The sequence below is a fragment of the Theobroma cacao genome, chromosome 4 (assembly GCF_000208745.1).
Source record: "Theobroma cacao cultivar B97-61/B2 chromosome 4, Criollo_cocoa_genome_V2, whole genome shotgun sequence".
NCBI classification, from domain to species: Eukaryota; Viridiplantae; Streptophyta; class Magnoliopsida; order Malvales; family Malvaceae; genus Theobroma; species Theobroma cacao.
In genome coordinates, this window is record NC_030853.1 from 22,839,418 (window position 1) to 22,855,397 (window position 15,980).

General features: G+C 33.1%; 2 protein-coding genes across 3 annotated transcripts; one reads left to right on the plus strand and one right to left on the minus strand.

Annotated features, from left to right (window-relative positions):
- LOC18602225 lies at positions 5,289-9,215 on the plus strand. 2 transcript variants are annotated; one of them, XM_018118859.1, is made up of 8 exons: positions 5,289-5,498; positions 6,361-6,975; positions 7,376-7,522; positions 7,599-7,715; positions 7,798-8,019; positions 8,139-8,366; positions 8,505-8,723; positions 8,819-9,215. In XM_018118859.1, the coding sequence occupies exons 1-8, from the start codon at positions 5,427-5,429 to the stop codon at positions 8,990-8,992; spliced, it is 1,794 nt and encodes a 597-aa protein (XP_017974348.1). In that variant the 5' UTR covers positions 5,289-5,426; the 3' UTR covers positions 8,993-9,215. The 2 variants fall into 2 exon arrangements, with proteins under 2 accessions (XP_017974348.1, XP_017974349.1); XM_018118860.1 differs by lacking the exons at positions 7,376-7,522; positions 7,599-7,715 and having other exon boundaries at positions 5,290-5,498.
- LOC18602226 (non-specific lipid-transfer protein 1) lies at positions 11,222-12,096 on the minus strand. Its single transcript, XM_007033482.2, has 2 exons — positions 11,601-12,096; positions 11,222-11,505 (listed from the first exon to the last, which is right to left on the minus strand). Exons 1-2 carry the CDS (start codon positions 11,957-11,959, stop codon positions 11,496-11,498), a joined length of 369 nt encoding a protein of 122 aa, XP_007033544.2. The 5' UTR covers positions 11,960-12,096; the 3' UTR covers positions 11,222-11,495.

The window sequence follows — 15,980 nt, forward strand, 5'->3', positions numbered from 1 at the left end:
TGGCCTCCAATGCGAACTTTTCTGATAATTCTTCTAGTAAGAAAGATAATTCGTGGGTAATTGATACTAGGGCCACAGATTATATTGCCCATCAAATCAACAGTTTATCTGGCATGGTTGAAAATCCTGATATTCCACCTATTCAAATTTCGAATGGTGACACTGTACTAGTTCATGTTTTGGGTCAAGTGAATCTTGGGCATAACTTAACCTTGGAACGGGTTCTGGGTGTACCTGAATTTTGTTTTAATTTACTATCTGTGAGCATAATAACTTGTGACTTAAACTGTCTTTTCATTTTTGGATATGGATTTTGTGTAATACAAGACTTACACTCGAGGAAGTCGATTGGAGTGGGTAGAATGCGGAACGGATTGTACCATTTGGAGCCAATGAGGGCGGGTAAGGCATTTTTGGCTAAAAGCAAGGTTACTGACAAAGATATTATGATTTTGTGGCATCATCGATTAGGGCACATTCCTTTGGATCTTTTCTCAGTGGTTCTGAATTTATCTATTAATTGCATTAGAAAAGACAATTTTCTTTGTGATGCATGTTGTAGGGCAAGACAAACCAGATTATCTTTTTCGAATAATAAGAATAAAAGTCAGCATGCTTTTGATTTAATTCACTGCAACATTTGGGGTCTGTATACATAAATTTCTCGTCGAAATTTCTTGACTTAAAAATTGTGAGACAAATACAAGTATTTGATGAAGTGAGTGATGATCTCTGGAAATTTCTCTGATTAATTTCTTCAATTCATCTTCAAGAGTCACGAACTTGGACTTAGTCTTGATCACGAAAGTGCTTGATCTTGGCGTCAAGGGTCTTCACGACTTAGTCTTGATCACGAACACTTGATCTTCACTTCAAGGGTCTTCACGACTTAGTCTTGATCACGAACGTACTTGATCTTCTCATTAAGGGTCTTCATGACTTAGTCTTGATCACGAACACTTGATCTTCGCTTCAAGGGTCTTCACGACTTAGTCTTGATCACGAACACTTGATCTTTGCTTCAAGGGTCTTCATGACTTAATCTTGATCACGAACACAATATCTTGATCACGAACTTCGCTTGATATCTTGATCACGAACTTCGTTGCCGCTTTGATCACAAACTTCGTTGTTGCTTGATCTTCACTTCAGAAATCTTCTATTCTTCTTGATCTCTGAAATACTCTCAATCTTCAAATGCTCCGAATCTTCGAATGCCTCTGAATGAATCAAAATGGCTTGGGGGAACCCCCTATTTATAATGTTTGGTGGGAGACTTTGATGAAAATGTAATCTCTTTGAATTATCTCTAAATTATTTTAATTTATTTAGAGATAAATCATGATGACTCATTAAAAGTTTTTTTGATTGGCCGAACCTTGAGTCCTTGAATTTTGATTGGCCGAAGTTAGGTATTATTTCTAAATTATCTCAATTTATTTAGAGATAAATCAAATAATCCAATTTGACTTTTATCTCTAAATTAATATAATTATTAAAGATAAATTAAATGACCAATAATTAAATTTTGATTGGTAAAAAATATGAATATTATCTCTAAATTATCTTGATTTATTTAGAGATAAAATTGGATGACCAACAACTAATTTTTGATTGGTCAAAAATATGAATATTATCTCTAAATTATCTTGATTTATTTAGAGATAAATTGGATGACCAATAACTAAATTTTTATTGGTCTAATTTAAATATTATTTTCAAATTATCTCAAGGGATAAATATATACCAATAGGAGAATTGGTTCAACTATACGTCTTTAAGATAATCTAACCAATAAATTAATTACTTTATAATTAATTACATGGTTATGACATCATTAAATCCACATGACGGCATGTAATTGGCTGATAATTTTTCTCCTTCTATAGAGTCCTTATCACACCACATCTTTTTAAGGATCACACTATTTTCTTATGATTGTTGATGACTACAGCAAGGCAACATGGGTATTTCTCATGAAGCATAAATTAGAAACTAGAAATCTCTTACTTTATATTTTTAGTGGGTCAAGACACAGTTCAATACACAAGTAAAGATACTGCAAACAGACAATGGGATGGAATTTAAGCATGAGGATTTGGTGGACCATTACTTTGAAAATGGTATGGAAAGACAAACTAGTTGCACAAACACACCTCAACAAAATGGTGTGGTGGAACACAAACATCACCATCTTTTGAAAGTGGCTCGTGCACTTCGATTTCAAGCTAATCTTCCCATCACTTTTTAGGGAGAATGTCTACTTACTGTAGTATATCTGATCAATCGCATGCCGCTCTCAGTCATAGAGAACAAGACTCCATATGAGAAACTGCTTGGCAAGCCTTCGACTTATGATCATTTTAGATCCTTTTCGGTGTCTCTGTTACAAGTATGTCAACAATAAATCACATGATAAATTTGCCTATCGTAGTAAACCAGGTATCTTTGTTGGTTATCCTTCGGGACATAAAGGATATCACATATATAATCTTGAAAGCAAAAGGATTTATGTTTCACGATATGTGCAATTTTGGAAAGAAATATTTCCTTTTGGCAAGACCGATGAAAAGGTAAATAATTTGATTGCTAAACAGACATCTCATACACAGATCACTTCGCTTAGTTCATTTGATGAACCACTAAGACACTCGAATCTAGAAAATATAACACAGCAAAAACAGACTGAAAGCTCACCTACTAGTCCACAACAAGCTAGGTTGGCCCAACATGATCATATAGAAACACTAATGGGTCGTAAAGTCAATAGCCCAAACTTAAGGACAAGGACTTCACATGATTCATCTTTGAGACACAAGCCTTCAATCCTAGTTTGGAGTCCCATTTTGAGCCCTAAAGAATATAAGGTCAACCAAATTCCTAATGCCCCTGATTCTCTTATGCTTGAACCAAGGATAGATATTCAATAAGCTAATTTCCCTTCAACACATAATGAGCAACGCAATATTATTTCTACCAAACGACAACGACAAGTTTCAAAGAAACTTTCTGGTTATGATTATACATTGCCCCCCTCACTTGCTCTTGCTTCGCATCCTTCACCTCCTACAACTAACTCAATGGTATATCCTTTATCTCACAATATTTCTTATTCCAAATTTTCTAAAGCTCACAATATATTTCTAATGGCCATCTTTGCTCAGATGAGCCAAAGTCATTTTCTCAGGTAGTTAAATCGCAACACTAACGTGATGCTATGGCCAAGGAGATAACAACATTAGAAGTAAGCAATACTTGGACGTTGACATCTCTACCTCCAAGAAAGCAAGCCATTGAGTCCAAATGGGTGTATAAAACCAAATACAATCTAGATGGAACAGTAGAACGTTATAAAGCATAGCCAGTGGCCAAGGGATATACTCAGATTGAAGGGGTGGATTTTCAAGAAACCTTTGCTCCAGTTGTGAAATTAGTCAGGGTACACTGTCTTTTGGCAGTCGCTACGGTACATAAATGGAAATTGCACAAATTAGATGTTAACAATGCCTTCTTACATGGTGATTTAGAGGAAAAAGTCTATATGAAAATACCTCAAGGCTTTTCCAAAATCGGGGAGCAGTGAGTTTGTTGTCTCAAGAAATCTTTCTATGGGCTTTGACAAGCATCACGAAATTGGTACAAAAAATTCACTAATTCCTTACTGGCTATGGATTTGGTCCAATCTCATGCCTATCATTTTTTGTTTACATATTCGGCCAAGAAATCATTTGTTGTGATATTAATCTATGTTGGTGATGTTATAGTAACAGGGATTGACACACTCAAGATTGCTCAACTAAAAGCTCACTTGGATCGTGAGTTTTGCATAAAAGATTTGGACAAACTAAAATATTTTTTGGGAATTGAGGTAGCACGATCTCTTTCTAGTATTGTCTTAAGCCAACGAAAATATGGGCTTGATATTTTGGTAGATAGTGGACTCACTGGTTGCAAACCTGCATCAACACCCATGGACCAACAAATCAAGCTAGATCTTGATACAGGCCCTTTTTGTTTGGACCTAAGGCAGTACAAAAAGATGATTGGCTGATTGTTATATCTAACAATTACATGACCCGATATCAGTTTTGCTGTTCACATGTTAAGTCAGTTTATGCATTGTCCGCGTTAGCTTCATTTAAATGCAGCTTTGCGTGTTCTTAGATACTTGAAAGGGTCTCCAAGTCAAGGTTTATTTCTCCCCACTCATAGTCAGTTAACCCTTCGAGCTTATTGTGATGCAAATTGGGTAGGTTGCCCAACAACACGTAAGTCAACTATTGGACACATCATTTTCCTTGGTTTATCTCCTATCTCATGACGGTCTAAGAAACAGTAAGTTGTCTCTCATTCCTCTGCAAAAGCAGAGTATAGGGCCATGGCTACTACAGTAAGTGAGATTGTGTGGCTTCTCAAGCTATTGGCAAATCTACATGTCTCACATCCAACACCGATTCCACTGTTTTGTGATAATCAGGTGACAATCCATATTGCAGCAAATCCGATCTTTCATGAGCATACTAAACATATTGAAATAGATTGTCATTTTATTAGGTAGCATATCCAGTTTAAAACTCTTGTTCCACGGTCAATTTCATTACAGTTTCAATTGGCAAATATTTTCACCAAGGCTCTTGGACGGAATCGGTTCCATGACTTATTGATCAAGTTGGGCATTGCAAATTTGCATGCTCCAACTTGAGGGGGAGTAATGAAAGCTATCTCAATTAGTGATTTTAATAATGAAGGCTATCTTAGTTAATGATTCTAATTTGTCGTGATTGATGTGATAAAGACCATTGCAATTGATATGATTTGGTTGACTTGACTATTCTAGTTGACTTAATGATTCTAGTTGTAATTTTTCTTAATTATAGGCTTGGTCATAACATTAGCTTGATCTAAGAAATTCCTCTTTATTGCATAGATTATTTTTCCTTTTATATTGACAATGAAACTTGTATATTAACACCTAATGGCCTCTTAATAAATTCATCCAGAAAAGCATTCAAACTCTTTAGTTACTTGTATCGTTTCATAATCCATACCCAGGGAAACGACATTCCTTCAAAACCAAACTTAGCATCCAAGACGAAAGATTTCTTTTGCTGAATTTCTCTGGCTTTCTTTTCTCATTTTTGCCGCGCGGATGGATTTGAAAAGCTTTTCTTTCCTCTCGTTTTTTCTTTGGGGGAAAAACAAACTAACTTTTAAAGGTCTTAAACGACAGCATGGGAGAGACTATAAATGGACGCGTGGAATGACGCGCCCCCAAATTATCCTCTTTCGCGCCCATTTTCTTCACAGTTGATATCTTAAACAAGCTTCTCTGGCAAGCTTCACAATTGATATCTATTTTCTTTAGGGTTTTCAAAATCTTGTTTTTGTTTTCTTCAACTGAAAAAAAGAAGAAGAAGAAAAGTACAATGAGGAGATCAACGAGGAAATCTTCCATGGGATTAGGATTAGGGGTAGAAGAACCCCTCAATTCAAATTCGGTACTTTCATTTCCCATCCTACATTTTCCCTTTTTTTTTTATACTCTTCCAGTTCCAATGTCCGAGGAAATTGCTGAAAACAGAGAGAACTTTAAATTGTGTAATTTTGTAACGTTTCTGTTTTTCCAACCAAATGAAGAGTTAAGTAGAATTTTAATTGAATTTTCTGGGGAAAATTTTCGTTTTTGATGTCTTTCTATTCAGTTACCAACTCTTTTGGTACTAATCTTCCGGTTCTTTTAGATAATTCTTTAACTGTTTGTAGCTTATGAAGTATAAATTGTTGTTTAGATTTTATTTAATATTGTAGCAAACAAACGCAAATTTCTTTAGTTATCATAACTTAACTATGCTGTTGTCGAAAAACTTAGGCTTCTTAATCACATTCTTGTTGTAATTCTATTGTTGAGTAATTGCAAATATTACTGTTTTCGACATTTACTGTAAGTTTTCTGCAAGGAGCTCCCATCAAAGGCATTCTTTTAAATACTTCAGATGTAAAATTTTCAAAAAAGAAAAAAAAATCATACATATCATTGAAGCAGCAGTTTTGAATTGTTAGTACTTAGTGTTTGACTTAGCGATTAAAGTAACTTTGCAAAACTTATGTCAATATGCTGTCAAGCTGCTTTTTTTCTTTAATATGTTATATGTTTTTTTTGGTGGTATTTAACTTATTAATACGCCAATTAAGAAAACCTTGTGCTGAGATTTAGATAAGAGGATGAATTGTTCATCCCATGAACAAGAAATTAAAATTTAATGAAGCTCTTATGTTTGACTTTCCATAATGTTTTTTTCCTTTTCTCTATTTAATTTAAAAAGATGCATTTTTGAGGGTTTGCTATGCAAATGTGTGCAGATTGGGAGTTTTCGCACAAGATTTTCCTTGTCATCATTTGTTAAGTGGGTGGAGAAACTCACCGATGATCAAAGAAATGCAGTAAAGAAAGTGGGTTTTGGCAATTTGCTTCTCATACCAAATCAGATGCTGAGCAAGAATTTGCTAGTAGAATTGATGGAGAGATGGCATTCTGAGGAACGTGGTTTTATGCTGCTTCCTGGTATCCTCAAAATTACACTGATGGATGTTGCTTTAATTTTGGGAATATGTGTGATTGGTGATCCTATACTCCTTAGAGAGGATGAAGCTTTTTCTGATCTGGAAAGTGATTATGGAGCTGCTTTGTGGAAGAGAAAGATCACAGTTGCATCACTTGAAAGTAGACTTGATTCACTTGGAGAAGCAGTTAATGAAGACTTTGTTCGGACATTCATACTCTTCATGTTTGGCACTCTGCTTTTTCCAAATGCAAATGGAAAAGTGGATTCTCGTTATCTTTCTTTTCTTAAAAATTTGGATGATATTGGTCACTTTGCATGGGGTGCAGCTGTTCTAGAGGACATATTCATGTGGTTGAACAAAAGAAAAGAGTCAAATGTGCAATATGTCGGAGGTTGTCTTATACTTCTTCAAGTAAGTTCCTATAATTTATGGGTCCAAGGAGTCAAAAACCTGTGGTTTTCTGCATAGATTCTTGATTCATTAAGAAGCCTGTTAAGGTTGGAAAATGTGTTATGTCCATAACAGCTTGTTGTTATGCGAAGAAAATTCTAATGATCTCTTTCCTCCTTTTTCTTCAATGACTGGAAAGGAAAAAAACAGGGGGTTGGGGGTTGGGGGGGGGCGGGGGGGTGGGCGGGCATTGGGCTGTTATCTTAAATTGTCCACGGTACAATTTAAGGGACACTCAAATTGCCAATGTGACATTTTAGGAAGGTTTTGGGGACTCTGGTTTTACATGTGCGAACATGTAGGGTTTCCATTTGTGTAAGTCATCCTTAATTTACATGATCTTTTTTATTATTGTGAATAGATATGGTCTTATGAGCACATTGACCTGGCCCGACCAGACTTGATAGATAGCTACTTGACCTTTCCCCGTGCATGCCGATGGGAAAATAGTAGGTCTCATCAGAGACAATGGTTCACTGCAAAATTTAGGGAATTGCAGGATCATCAGGTGCAAAGATCACTAATCATCAATTATTTTAATTGTTTTCTAGCTTTCAGATGCTAATTTTAAATTTGTACACTAGATAACATGGCAGCTACAACCAACTTCTGAGGAGTTAGAATTTGATATTATCAATGAGTTATTGGAGGTCGAGAGTTCCAGTATAGACAACCCTTCAGATAGCGGTTCAGTTATTAGTGTGAGTTTCTTGCTTAATTGTATTTCTGCTGAAATCCTTAAACAATTATCGAGCTTTCAGTATCCGTTCTTTACTGTTAAAGGTTGTTGGACTTCAAATAGAATCAGATGTGCATCATTCCACTAAAGTACAAGTACAACAGGGAAAAAAGGTCAGTTTGATGAAGCAGTCAAAACTGTCACGGTTTTTTCCGGAGCTGCAAACTATGGGCTTTCCATCAAAGTCATGTCCTTTGGAATTACACAAGGAACATGTGGAGCTATCATCACAGTGCCAGAACTCAGAGAAATTGACTGGAGGCAAGGTGAGTTTTATCTTCTCTCTTTCTATGTTTGCAGTTGAGTTATTGGTATGCATTTCTTGCTTAGTTGTAGGTGTGCTGAAATACTTAAACCAATGCTTAATAGTTCTTTACTGTTAAAGGTTGTTGGACTTCACCTAGAATCAGATGTGACTAATACCAGTAAGTTACAAGTACAAAAGGGACAAGAGGTCCATTTGAAGCAGTCAACGGCATCTCAACAGAAAGCAGAAGTGCAAATAGAGAAAATGGAATTTCCATCTACTTCATGTGCTTCCGAATTACAGAAGGAGTTTATCGAGCTATCATCACAGTGCCAGAACTCAGAGAAATTGACTGTTAGTGGCAATGTGAGGTTTCATCACCTCTCTATCTACTCTATGTTTACAAATAGTGCAATTGCCTTATTGGTGTGAGTTTTTTGCTTAGTTGTACTTCTGCTGAAATACTTAAAACAATTGCTTGATAGTAATTATTTACTGTTAAAGGTCGTTGGACTTCACCTAGAATCAGATGTGACTACTACTAGTAATGCACAAGTACAAGAGGGACAAGAGGTCCATTTGAAGCATTCAACAGTATCAATACCAGAAGTGCAAACAGAGGTTGTGGCTTTTCCATCACCCTCATGCGTTTCCAAATTGCACAAGGAGTGTGGAGAGCTACCATCACAGTGCCAGAACTCAGAGAAATTTATGAGCGGCAATGTAAGTTTTTCTCCTCTCTCTAACTTACCTTTTCATTTGTTTCATTCTTGATAGTTACTTTAAATAAACATAGATATATGATCTTTGTTCTTCAGGAAGATGAATTGATTAAGAGAAATCGGGTATTGGAAGTTCAAAATATGGAATTGAGGAAAGAGATAGAAGATTTAAAAGTGGAAAACAGACAATTAAAAATGTATTTCAGTTCCACAAATGATCTGGTGACTCGACTAGAAGGGCTTGTAATGGATGAGACATACTCATCATAGTTCAGATGAAAATATTTATCAAATGTTTTTCTTCTCTTATTGTTTTCATCTGCATATTTTATAAGTTGGCAACTGCATGCTAATGCGACCACTGCATATCTATCAAATCCTTGATGATGCATGTGATCAACATTCAATTGCACTGCATGAAATGTAATTAGGTAAGCTTTGATTGTACGTAATTAGTTTTGTACTATAATTGTGTCAACTTGATTATGATGTGGAGATTTTTGTGTCTAATATATATAAACTTGTTGCACCTAAAAGTTTCATCAACTTGTTTACTTAGTCATGTTAACAAATTAATTTTGTAGTTCAACCTTTTTAACTCATTTAAACTTATTGCTTGGATAATTAATAGTATAATAGAATTCACTAATTAGTCAATTAACTATTTGTTTTTTAAATTTTGTAAGTCTCTAGGCTTCACCCAATTACAAGAATAATGCTTGAAATATTTCAACTAATCAAGATATATACTTAGGTACTGATTGGCACTATGGCACTGTGCCAAACACATCCTTATACTTTGGTTATTTTTGCTACTTGTCTTTTCATTTTGAAAGTAAAAGAAAAAAAAAGGGTGCATTAACATACAATAGTAAAATCCATTCTTAAAGGATTATAAATGAAAAATCTAACTTTATTAAACAAAATGAAAATTTTTATTTGTATATAGATTGCTTATTTGCTTAGTTTTAATGAATTATGATTTGGCGTTTTTACCTTTTATTTTGTTTTATAAGAGCTTTTCAAGAGGCAAAAAGCTAAAAGCCTAAAATCAAGCACAAAAAATAACAACTAAACATGTAAGTTATTGATTTTTTATTTTTAAATGTATATGTAGGTAAGCTGGTATAATATCTGAATATGCCTCGATTTCTATCTAAAATTGCATTTAAACTTTTAATTTTATGGTGTTCAATAAAGTCTAGACACTGTTATTTAAACGAAATTACAATAATTGATTCTGATGTTGGGTGCAATACCGTCCAACAAAGATAACATAACAATAATCCTTGTAATCTTTACGTTACTCGAAGCTACATGGCATTTTTAAAAAGTGAAAAGTAGTTTTGGTATGAGCAAACTTTCTTAAATTATAATTATTTAAAAAGATTTGGAATTTAAATGAAAAAAATTGAGAGATTAAAAACCAAAAGTGAACTTTGTTATTAAAGGACTAAAGACCCGTACTTGGCTTGATGTGTTTGAATGGCATATTTTCTTTCAAATTTTCTTTCACTTTAGTTGCCAACCTGGTGAAGTAGGGAATTACTATTAACAGAATTTGCCTTTAACAACAATCATTGGGTTTTTATCTATTGGATGCTCTTTAATATGATTGGTGGCGACCGTAAATGTTGAGTAATGTGCTATCATATTTATTGAAGGTAGTTTAGTTAATGTGACAAGAATTAATGAAAGTAAAACTTGCGTTTAAGTGTGTGTAGTTAAAGTTGAATTTCCTAGTCACTTTTGTGAACTAAACATAGGAGTGTTATGTGCTGGAAAATAAAGAGAAAATTTTTGAATGAAAGTTATAGCCACCCTTCTCTATTCTATTCTCTACTTATGCTGAATATTCTAACAGACAGAAAATTATCAAATCCAATATAATCTGTGTGTTTAGATAAAAAATCATCTCAAAAGACTAGCCAACAATACAGCGCACCACACCAACATTTTCTACGTCTTTATTATATGTTAACATGGACGGTGGTACATTGTCACTGTCAATTTGGTTTCGAGCAAACATGCATGCTGCTTAGAATTTAATATGCGCCCCGATCTACGCTTATGATGTTTGGCCATGTAGGGTTATCCTTTCTTTCCCCCTTAGTATTAAAATTAAATTTATTGAACATGCATTAACGTTGTATGATTGCACATGATCGAGCTGAGGCTGCCTCTTGGGAAGAACCGAGAAGCCTGACTTAAACTTTTTCTAACAAAGTAGAGGATTAGATCTTCTCTGCTTTTCTTCTTTCTTATTTGAAGCGAAACATGTATATATTGTGTACTACGTATGATATTAAAACTAATGTTTTCGGCAGAGTTACTGATAAGCTTATAGCTGTTAGAATTTTTGAATGATTATGGTAAGGAACTATATCTAATATTGTTTCGTTTTGAAATGATCCTTCGTGGTAAGGGGAAATTAAGCTACCATTATGCGTAGTTGGTAGTCATTTGATCGTTGGTATAATGGAATTTTCCAGGATACAGTTGCAGAAAATGCAATCCTTTTAAAAGTAAAGACCTGACTAAACTTAATAGATCATTAGAGATAAAGATTACATTTGAACACGCAAACAGGATTTAATTTCAGGTTTTGGGAAGCTGAAAACAACACCAAGATAGCTTCCCTTTACCTCATAAGTGACAAACATAATACTAGTAAAGCTCCCCTAGAGAGAGTCTCTAGTGGACTCAAACCGCCCGCTTATTTCTCCCTACTTGATCCTCCTGAGCCTACTCGGCACTCGCTGATCCATCAACCTCACTGCACCCTGCGACACACAGCAATCACATACAGAAATTATTACATGATTTGTTATTAAGCTGTAGGATGCAAAGTGATCATTATACTAGAGTTCATATATACTTGTTGCAGTCGGTGGAGGGGCTGATGGTGTAAGGAAGATGGAGACCACATTTGCCAGGGAGGCCGGCTGCTAGACCAAGGTTGAAGTTCGAGTACGAGAATCCATTGACAGCTGATTTGATACACTTGCAGACATTCTGGCGGTCAGCTGAGGTCTGCGCCTCACCATAGAGCGTCTTGACCCCATTGCAGCAATTGTCTGGCAGTGGTCCGCCATATCGTACGTAGGAAATGCACGGGGTTAAGGTCCTCACCACGTCGCCGCACGTCACAGCTGCTCTCGCCTGCAGGGTTGCACTCACCACCATGCACACAACGAGCATCAGGGAAGCCAACTTCAGGACTCCAGAACTAGCCATGATAACTCTGTTTAGCAACACTCTGAACAAATTCTTTTTTTCGCTCAAGTAGTTGGTTAGAAACCTCTATTCTTCTCCTTGGACGCTACTCCTGAGTTCTATCCATCCCAAAGCTGGTGTTTATATAGGGAAGTAAAAGTAAAGTTGGGGTGGCTTGGCTAGTTTCGTTGAGAAACGTAATTGGTAGTTGGGTTTAATTTATTGCTTTGATGGATACGGTTGAGTAATTAAATGCTGTTATCAAAGATGGAACAGATCTGGATTCAAATAAATACCTATCAATCACCCCGTCAGAAGCAAAATTTTTCAAAAGAAATTACTCCTACCATGTCAAGTAAAATGGTAACCGTACCATCATGTCATATTTTGTCTGTTTATTGCCATTATTATAACAAATATGTACACACCACTTCTTTAATTAAACTATCTCATTTTCGTTTATCATTTACAATTTCATTTTATTTTTATTATGCATTATCAAGAGCAAGGCTCATATCGTTTGGTGTTTAAACCCAATTGCCTTTTCATTCTACATATTTTGTTTTTGGACCTTGTTAGTTTGAACTATATTATCATAAGTTTCGTATAGCCTTGGGTCATTTTTAGAGCTCATCAAGTCCAAGTGGTGGGAGTCTCTTTACAGATAAAAACTACAGATATTTAAAATTATAACAATCATAAATATATATAAGATTAAAAACATTTTTGGGGTAAGTTGTTATAGTTATTTTTACTTTAAAAAATTTAAAAAAATTGTCATTTACTATGTTTTTTTAAGAATTCTCGATTAGGAAAGTTTTTATCTAAATGACCACCATTTTTTCTTTTTGTTCAATTTATTCAAATAAGACTTTTAATTTTATCACTTATATTATTTTTAGATTACTATATCTTAAACAATTTCATAATTTAAAAATATGAATATAAATAAAAACTAGATGGGTCACATAAAATGATATGGAAAATATATCTCACTCTATTGGGCTTTAACCTCAATCTGCGGGCTAGAAGGCAAACAAAATAGGCTTTAAGGACCTAGGTTGCGTGGGAGCAAGTTTGACCCATTTTGTCCTTTCTTTGCTCCAAAACGGGGTAGTTTTAAGGGGCCATACAAGTCCTAAAAACTCTTTTTTTTTTTTCTCCTTTTTCCTCTCTAAATTTCCATCTTCTCTCTCTAGTTCATCCTAACCTAGATTTCCACCGTCTTCATGGTAGTTACTAACTTGCTATATATTGAGTAAAATACAAAAACCCCTATTTAATAGGCTCTAAATTTATTGTTTCAAAATGCATTGTTAGGTCTTTTAACTATTTATTACCATTAATCAACAATTATTTATAAATATAAAAAATTATAATTACTTCCAAATAATAAAAAAATAAAAATATCATAAAATAATTTAAATATTTTTTATTCAACATGTGTCAATATAAAAAATAAAATGGAAAATTGTTCTACTTTTGTTTCTTAGCATATCTATGCTCAAATTTATTTCACATTAAAACTTTAGTCTTAGTTATCATTACTTTTTAAGGGAGTTTTTCTTTTTATTTTCTTAAATAGTTATATACACTTCAAAGCAAGAAAACAAAAAAAATAAAAAAGTGCAAGTACCATCTTCATTGTCATCATCTTCAATTAAATCTGTGAAGATAGGTGAAACTAGGAAACATGAACCCATTGAATTTCTGGGATTTTCTTAATTTACTGTTTTTTATTGGTCAAAATACTCACCAAATTCCTATACTCATGTATTTTGTTCAATTCAATCCATATACTTAAAATCGAAATAATTTAGTTACTTGATTTTGAAAATTACTTCAATTTAGTTTCTCTCCTTAACGACATCCAATTTTGCTGATAAAAAAAATAACGTTAACGCTGACATGACACATTTTGATGACATGGCACCGCCATAATGACATGACAATGTCACATGACAACAATGTGCTGACGTGATGGTGCCAAGTAACACTAATATGATGACTTGACAATACTGACATGGCACTAACATGGCAAATCAAGAAAAAAATTTTCCAAAACAAAAAATTGTGCCACTCTATAGGGACTAAATTAAATAAAAATCTATAATAGATGGATTAAATTGAACAAAATTGAAGTGACTAAATTGAAAAAAAAATTGAAAATTACAAATCTTTAAGTAGATGATATATAGACTTATTAATAACCCAAATGTTTAAGTGTAAAAGATTTATGGTTTTAAAAAATATATATAAATATTTTCTTACTTTATCATTTGATTTCATAATTGGTATATTAATTTATCTATTTTTCCAAAATTAAGTTTGAATTCTCTTTTTATTAAAAAAAATTAATATTTTATATACTTATCAAAAGATAACATTGTCATTTACACAAAACCTAAAAACGTTTAGAATTAGGGTTTTGTTTTCGCAATTATAAAAGGCGATAGTTACTGTTTTTCTTGGCCACCCCTTAGTCTTCTTCTCTGTTCTTTGTTTTTCTTATTAGAAGTTTAATTCACCGATTAATTATTACGAAATTAGGATAATAATGACAGATTTACGTTTTTATATTCTAATTACGATTTCTTTTAACTAAAGACCAAACAGCTCTTTAATGGTAACGTTTGTGCATGTCTAAGCCTCATTGTTTTTTATTTTTTATTTAAAAAAATAAAAAAGGGAGATATGAAGCTAGCGATAATTATAAAAATAATTCTTTGTTTTTACTTGCTTAATTTGGGTATGACAAACCTCTTATTATACTCACAGAATCTAAGCTACTCCACCCTTTCAATTTTTTGTATTATTTTTTATGTTTTTATTTTTTTTAATATTTCAAGTTAAATTTTTTAGGCTGAAGTTTTTTAGATTAAAGACTGTATTTATGGTTGATAGAGTTAAATATTTTGTACCATTTTATTTTGTATTTATAAAGTTTTTGTAAATCTAAATTAATAATTTAAATTTAAAATTAGCATAATTTGATTGTGATTTTTGAACTTAAATAAATCATTTTATAAAAAACTTTAAGTAAATTTAAATCAACATCTAAAAATGCAAATCTGTCATCATTGGCCTAATTTCATAACAATTAATCAATGACTTAAACTTCTAATGAGAAAAACAAAGAACGGTGAAAAAGATTAAGGGGTCACTAAGGAGAAGAGTAGTTATTGCCTTTTATAACTACGAAAACAAAACCCTAATTCTAAGAATTTTCAAGATTTATGTAAATGACGATGTTGTCTTTCTATAAGTATATTTTCAAGATAAAATAATAATTTTTTTATAAAAAGGGAATTCAAACTTGTTAATATATCTATTATAGAATCAAATGATCCAGTAAGAAAATATCTATATATATTTCTTAACATCATAAATCTTTTATACTTAAACATTTGGCTTATTAATAAGTATATGTATCAACTGCTTAAAGATTTATATTTTTCAAATTTTTTTTCAATTTAGTTCCCAAACACTTCAATTTTATTCAATTTAATCCCCGTATTATAGATTTTTGTTCAATTTAATTCCTATGACATGGTACAATTTTTTTTTTGAAAATTTTTATCTTGATCTGCCACGTTAGCATTACCATGTGACACCAACACGTCAGCATGTCAGTGCCACATCAACATTGCCATGTCATCATATTATTACCACGTGGCATCGCTATGTCATCGCATCAGTGCCATGTGGCATTGCCACACCATCATTGTAGTACCATGTCACAAAAAATGTGTCATATTAGTACTGACATCATCCCTTTAATGATAAAATTGAATGTCGTTAAGGATAGGGATTAAATTAAAATAATTTTTAAAATCAATGGACTAAATTGCTTTGATTTCGAATACATAGACTAAATTAAATAAAATTTATGAATACAGAGACTTAGTAAAAAAATTAATGCAATGAGAATATTGTACAATTGAGTAGGATAAAATGTTACTTATCTCACATTATATAATGGATCTTAATATATATATATATATATATATATATATATATATATATATATATAAGAGTTTTC

Coding starts and splice junctions, on each gene's coding strand:
- LOC18602225 (XM_018118859.1), top strand. CDS start 5,427: ATGAGGAGATCAACGAGGAAATCTTCCATGGGATTAGGATTAGGGGTA. Junction 5,499..6,360: donor AACCCCTCAATTCAAATTCG/GTACTTTCATTT, acceptor AAATGTGTGCAG/ATTGGGAGTTTTCGCACAAG. Junction 8,724..8,818: donor AGAAATTTATGAGCGGCAAT/GTAAGTTTTTCT, acceptor TTTGTTCTTCAG/GAAGATGAATTGATTAAGAG.
- LOC18602226 (XM_007033482.2), bottom strand. CDS start 11,959: ATGGCTAGTTCTGGAGTCCTGAAGTTGGCTTCCCTGATGCTCGTTGTG.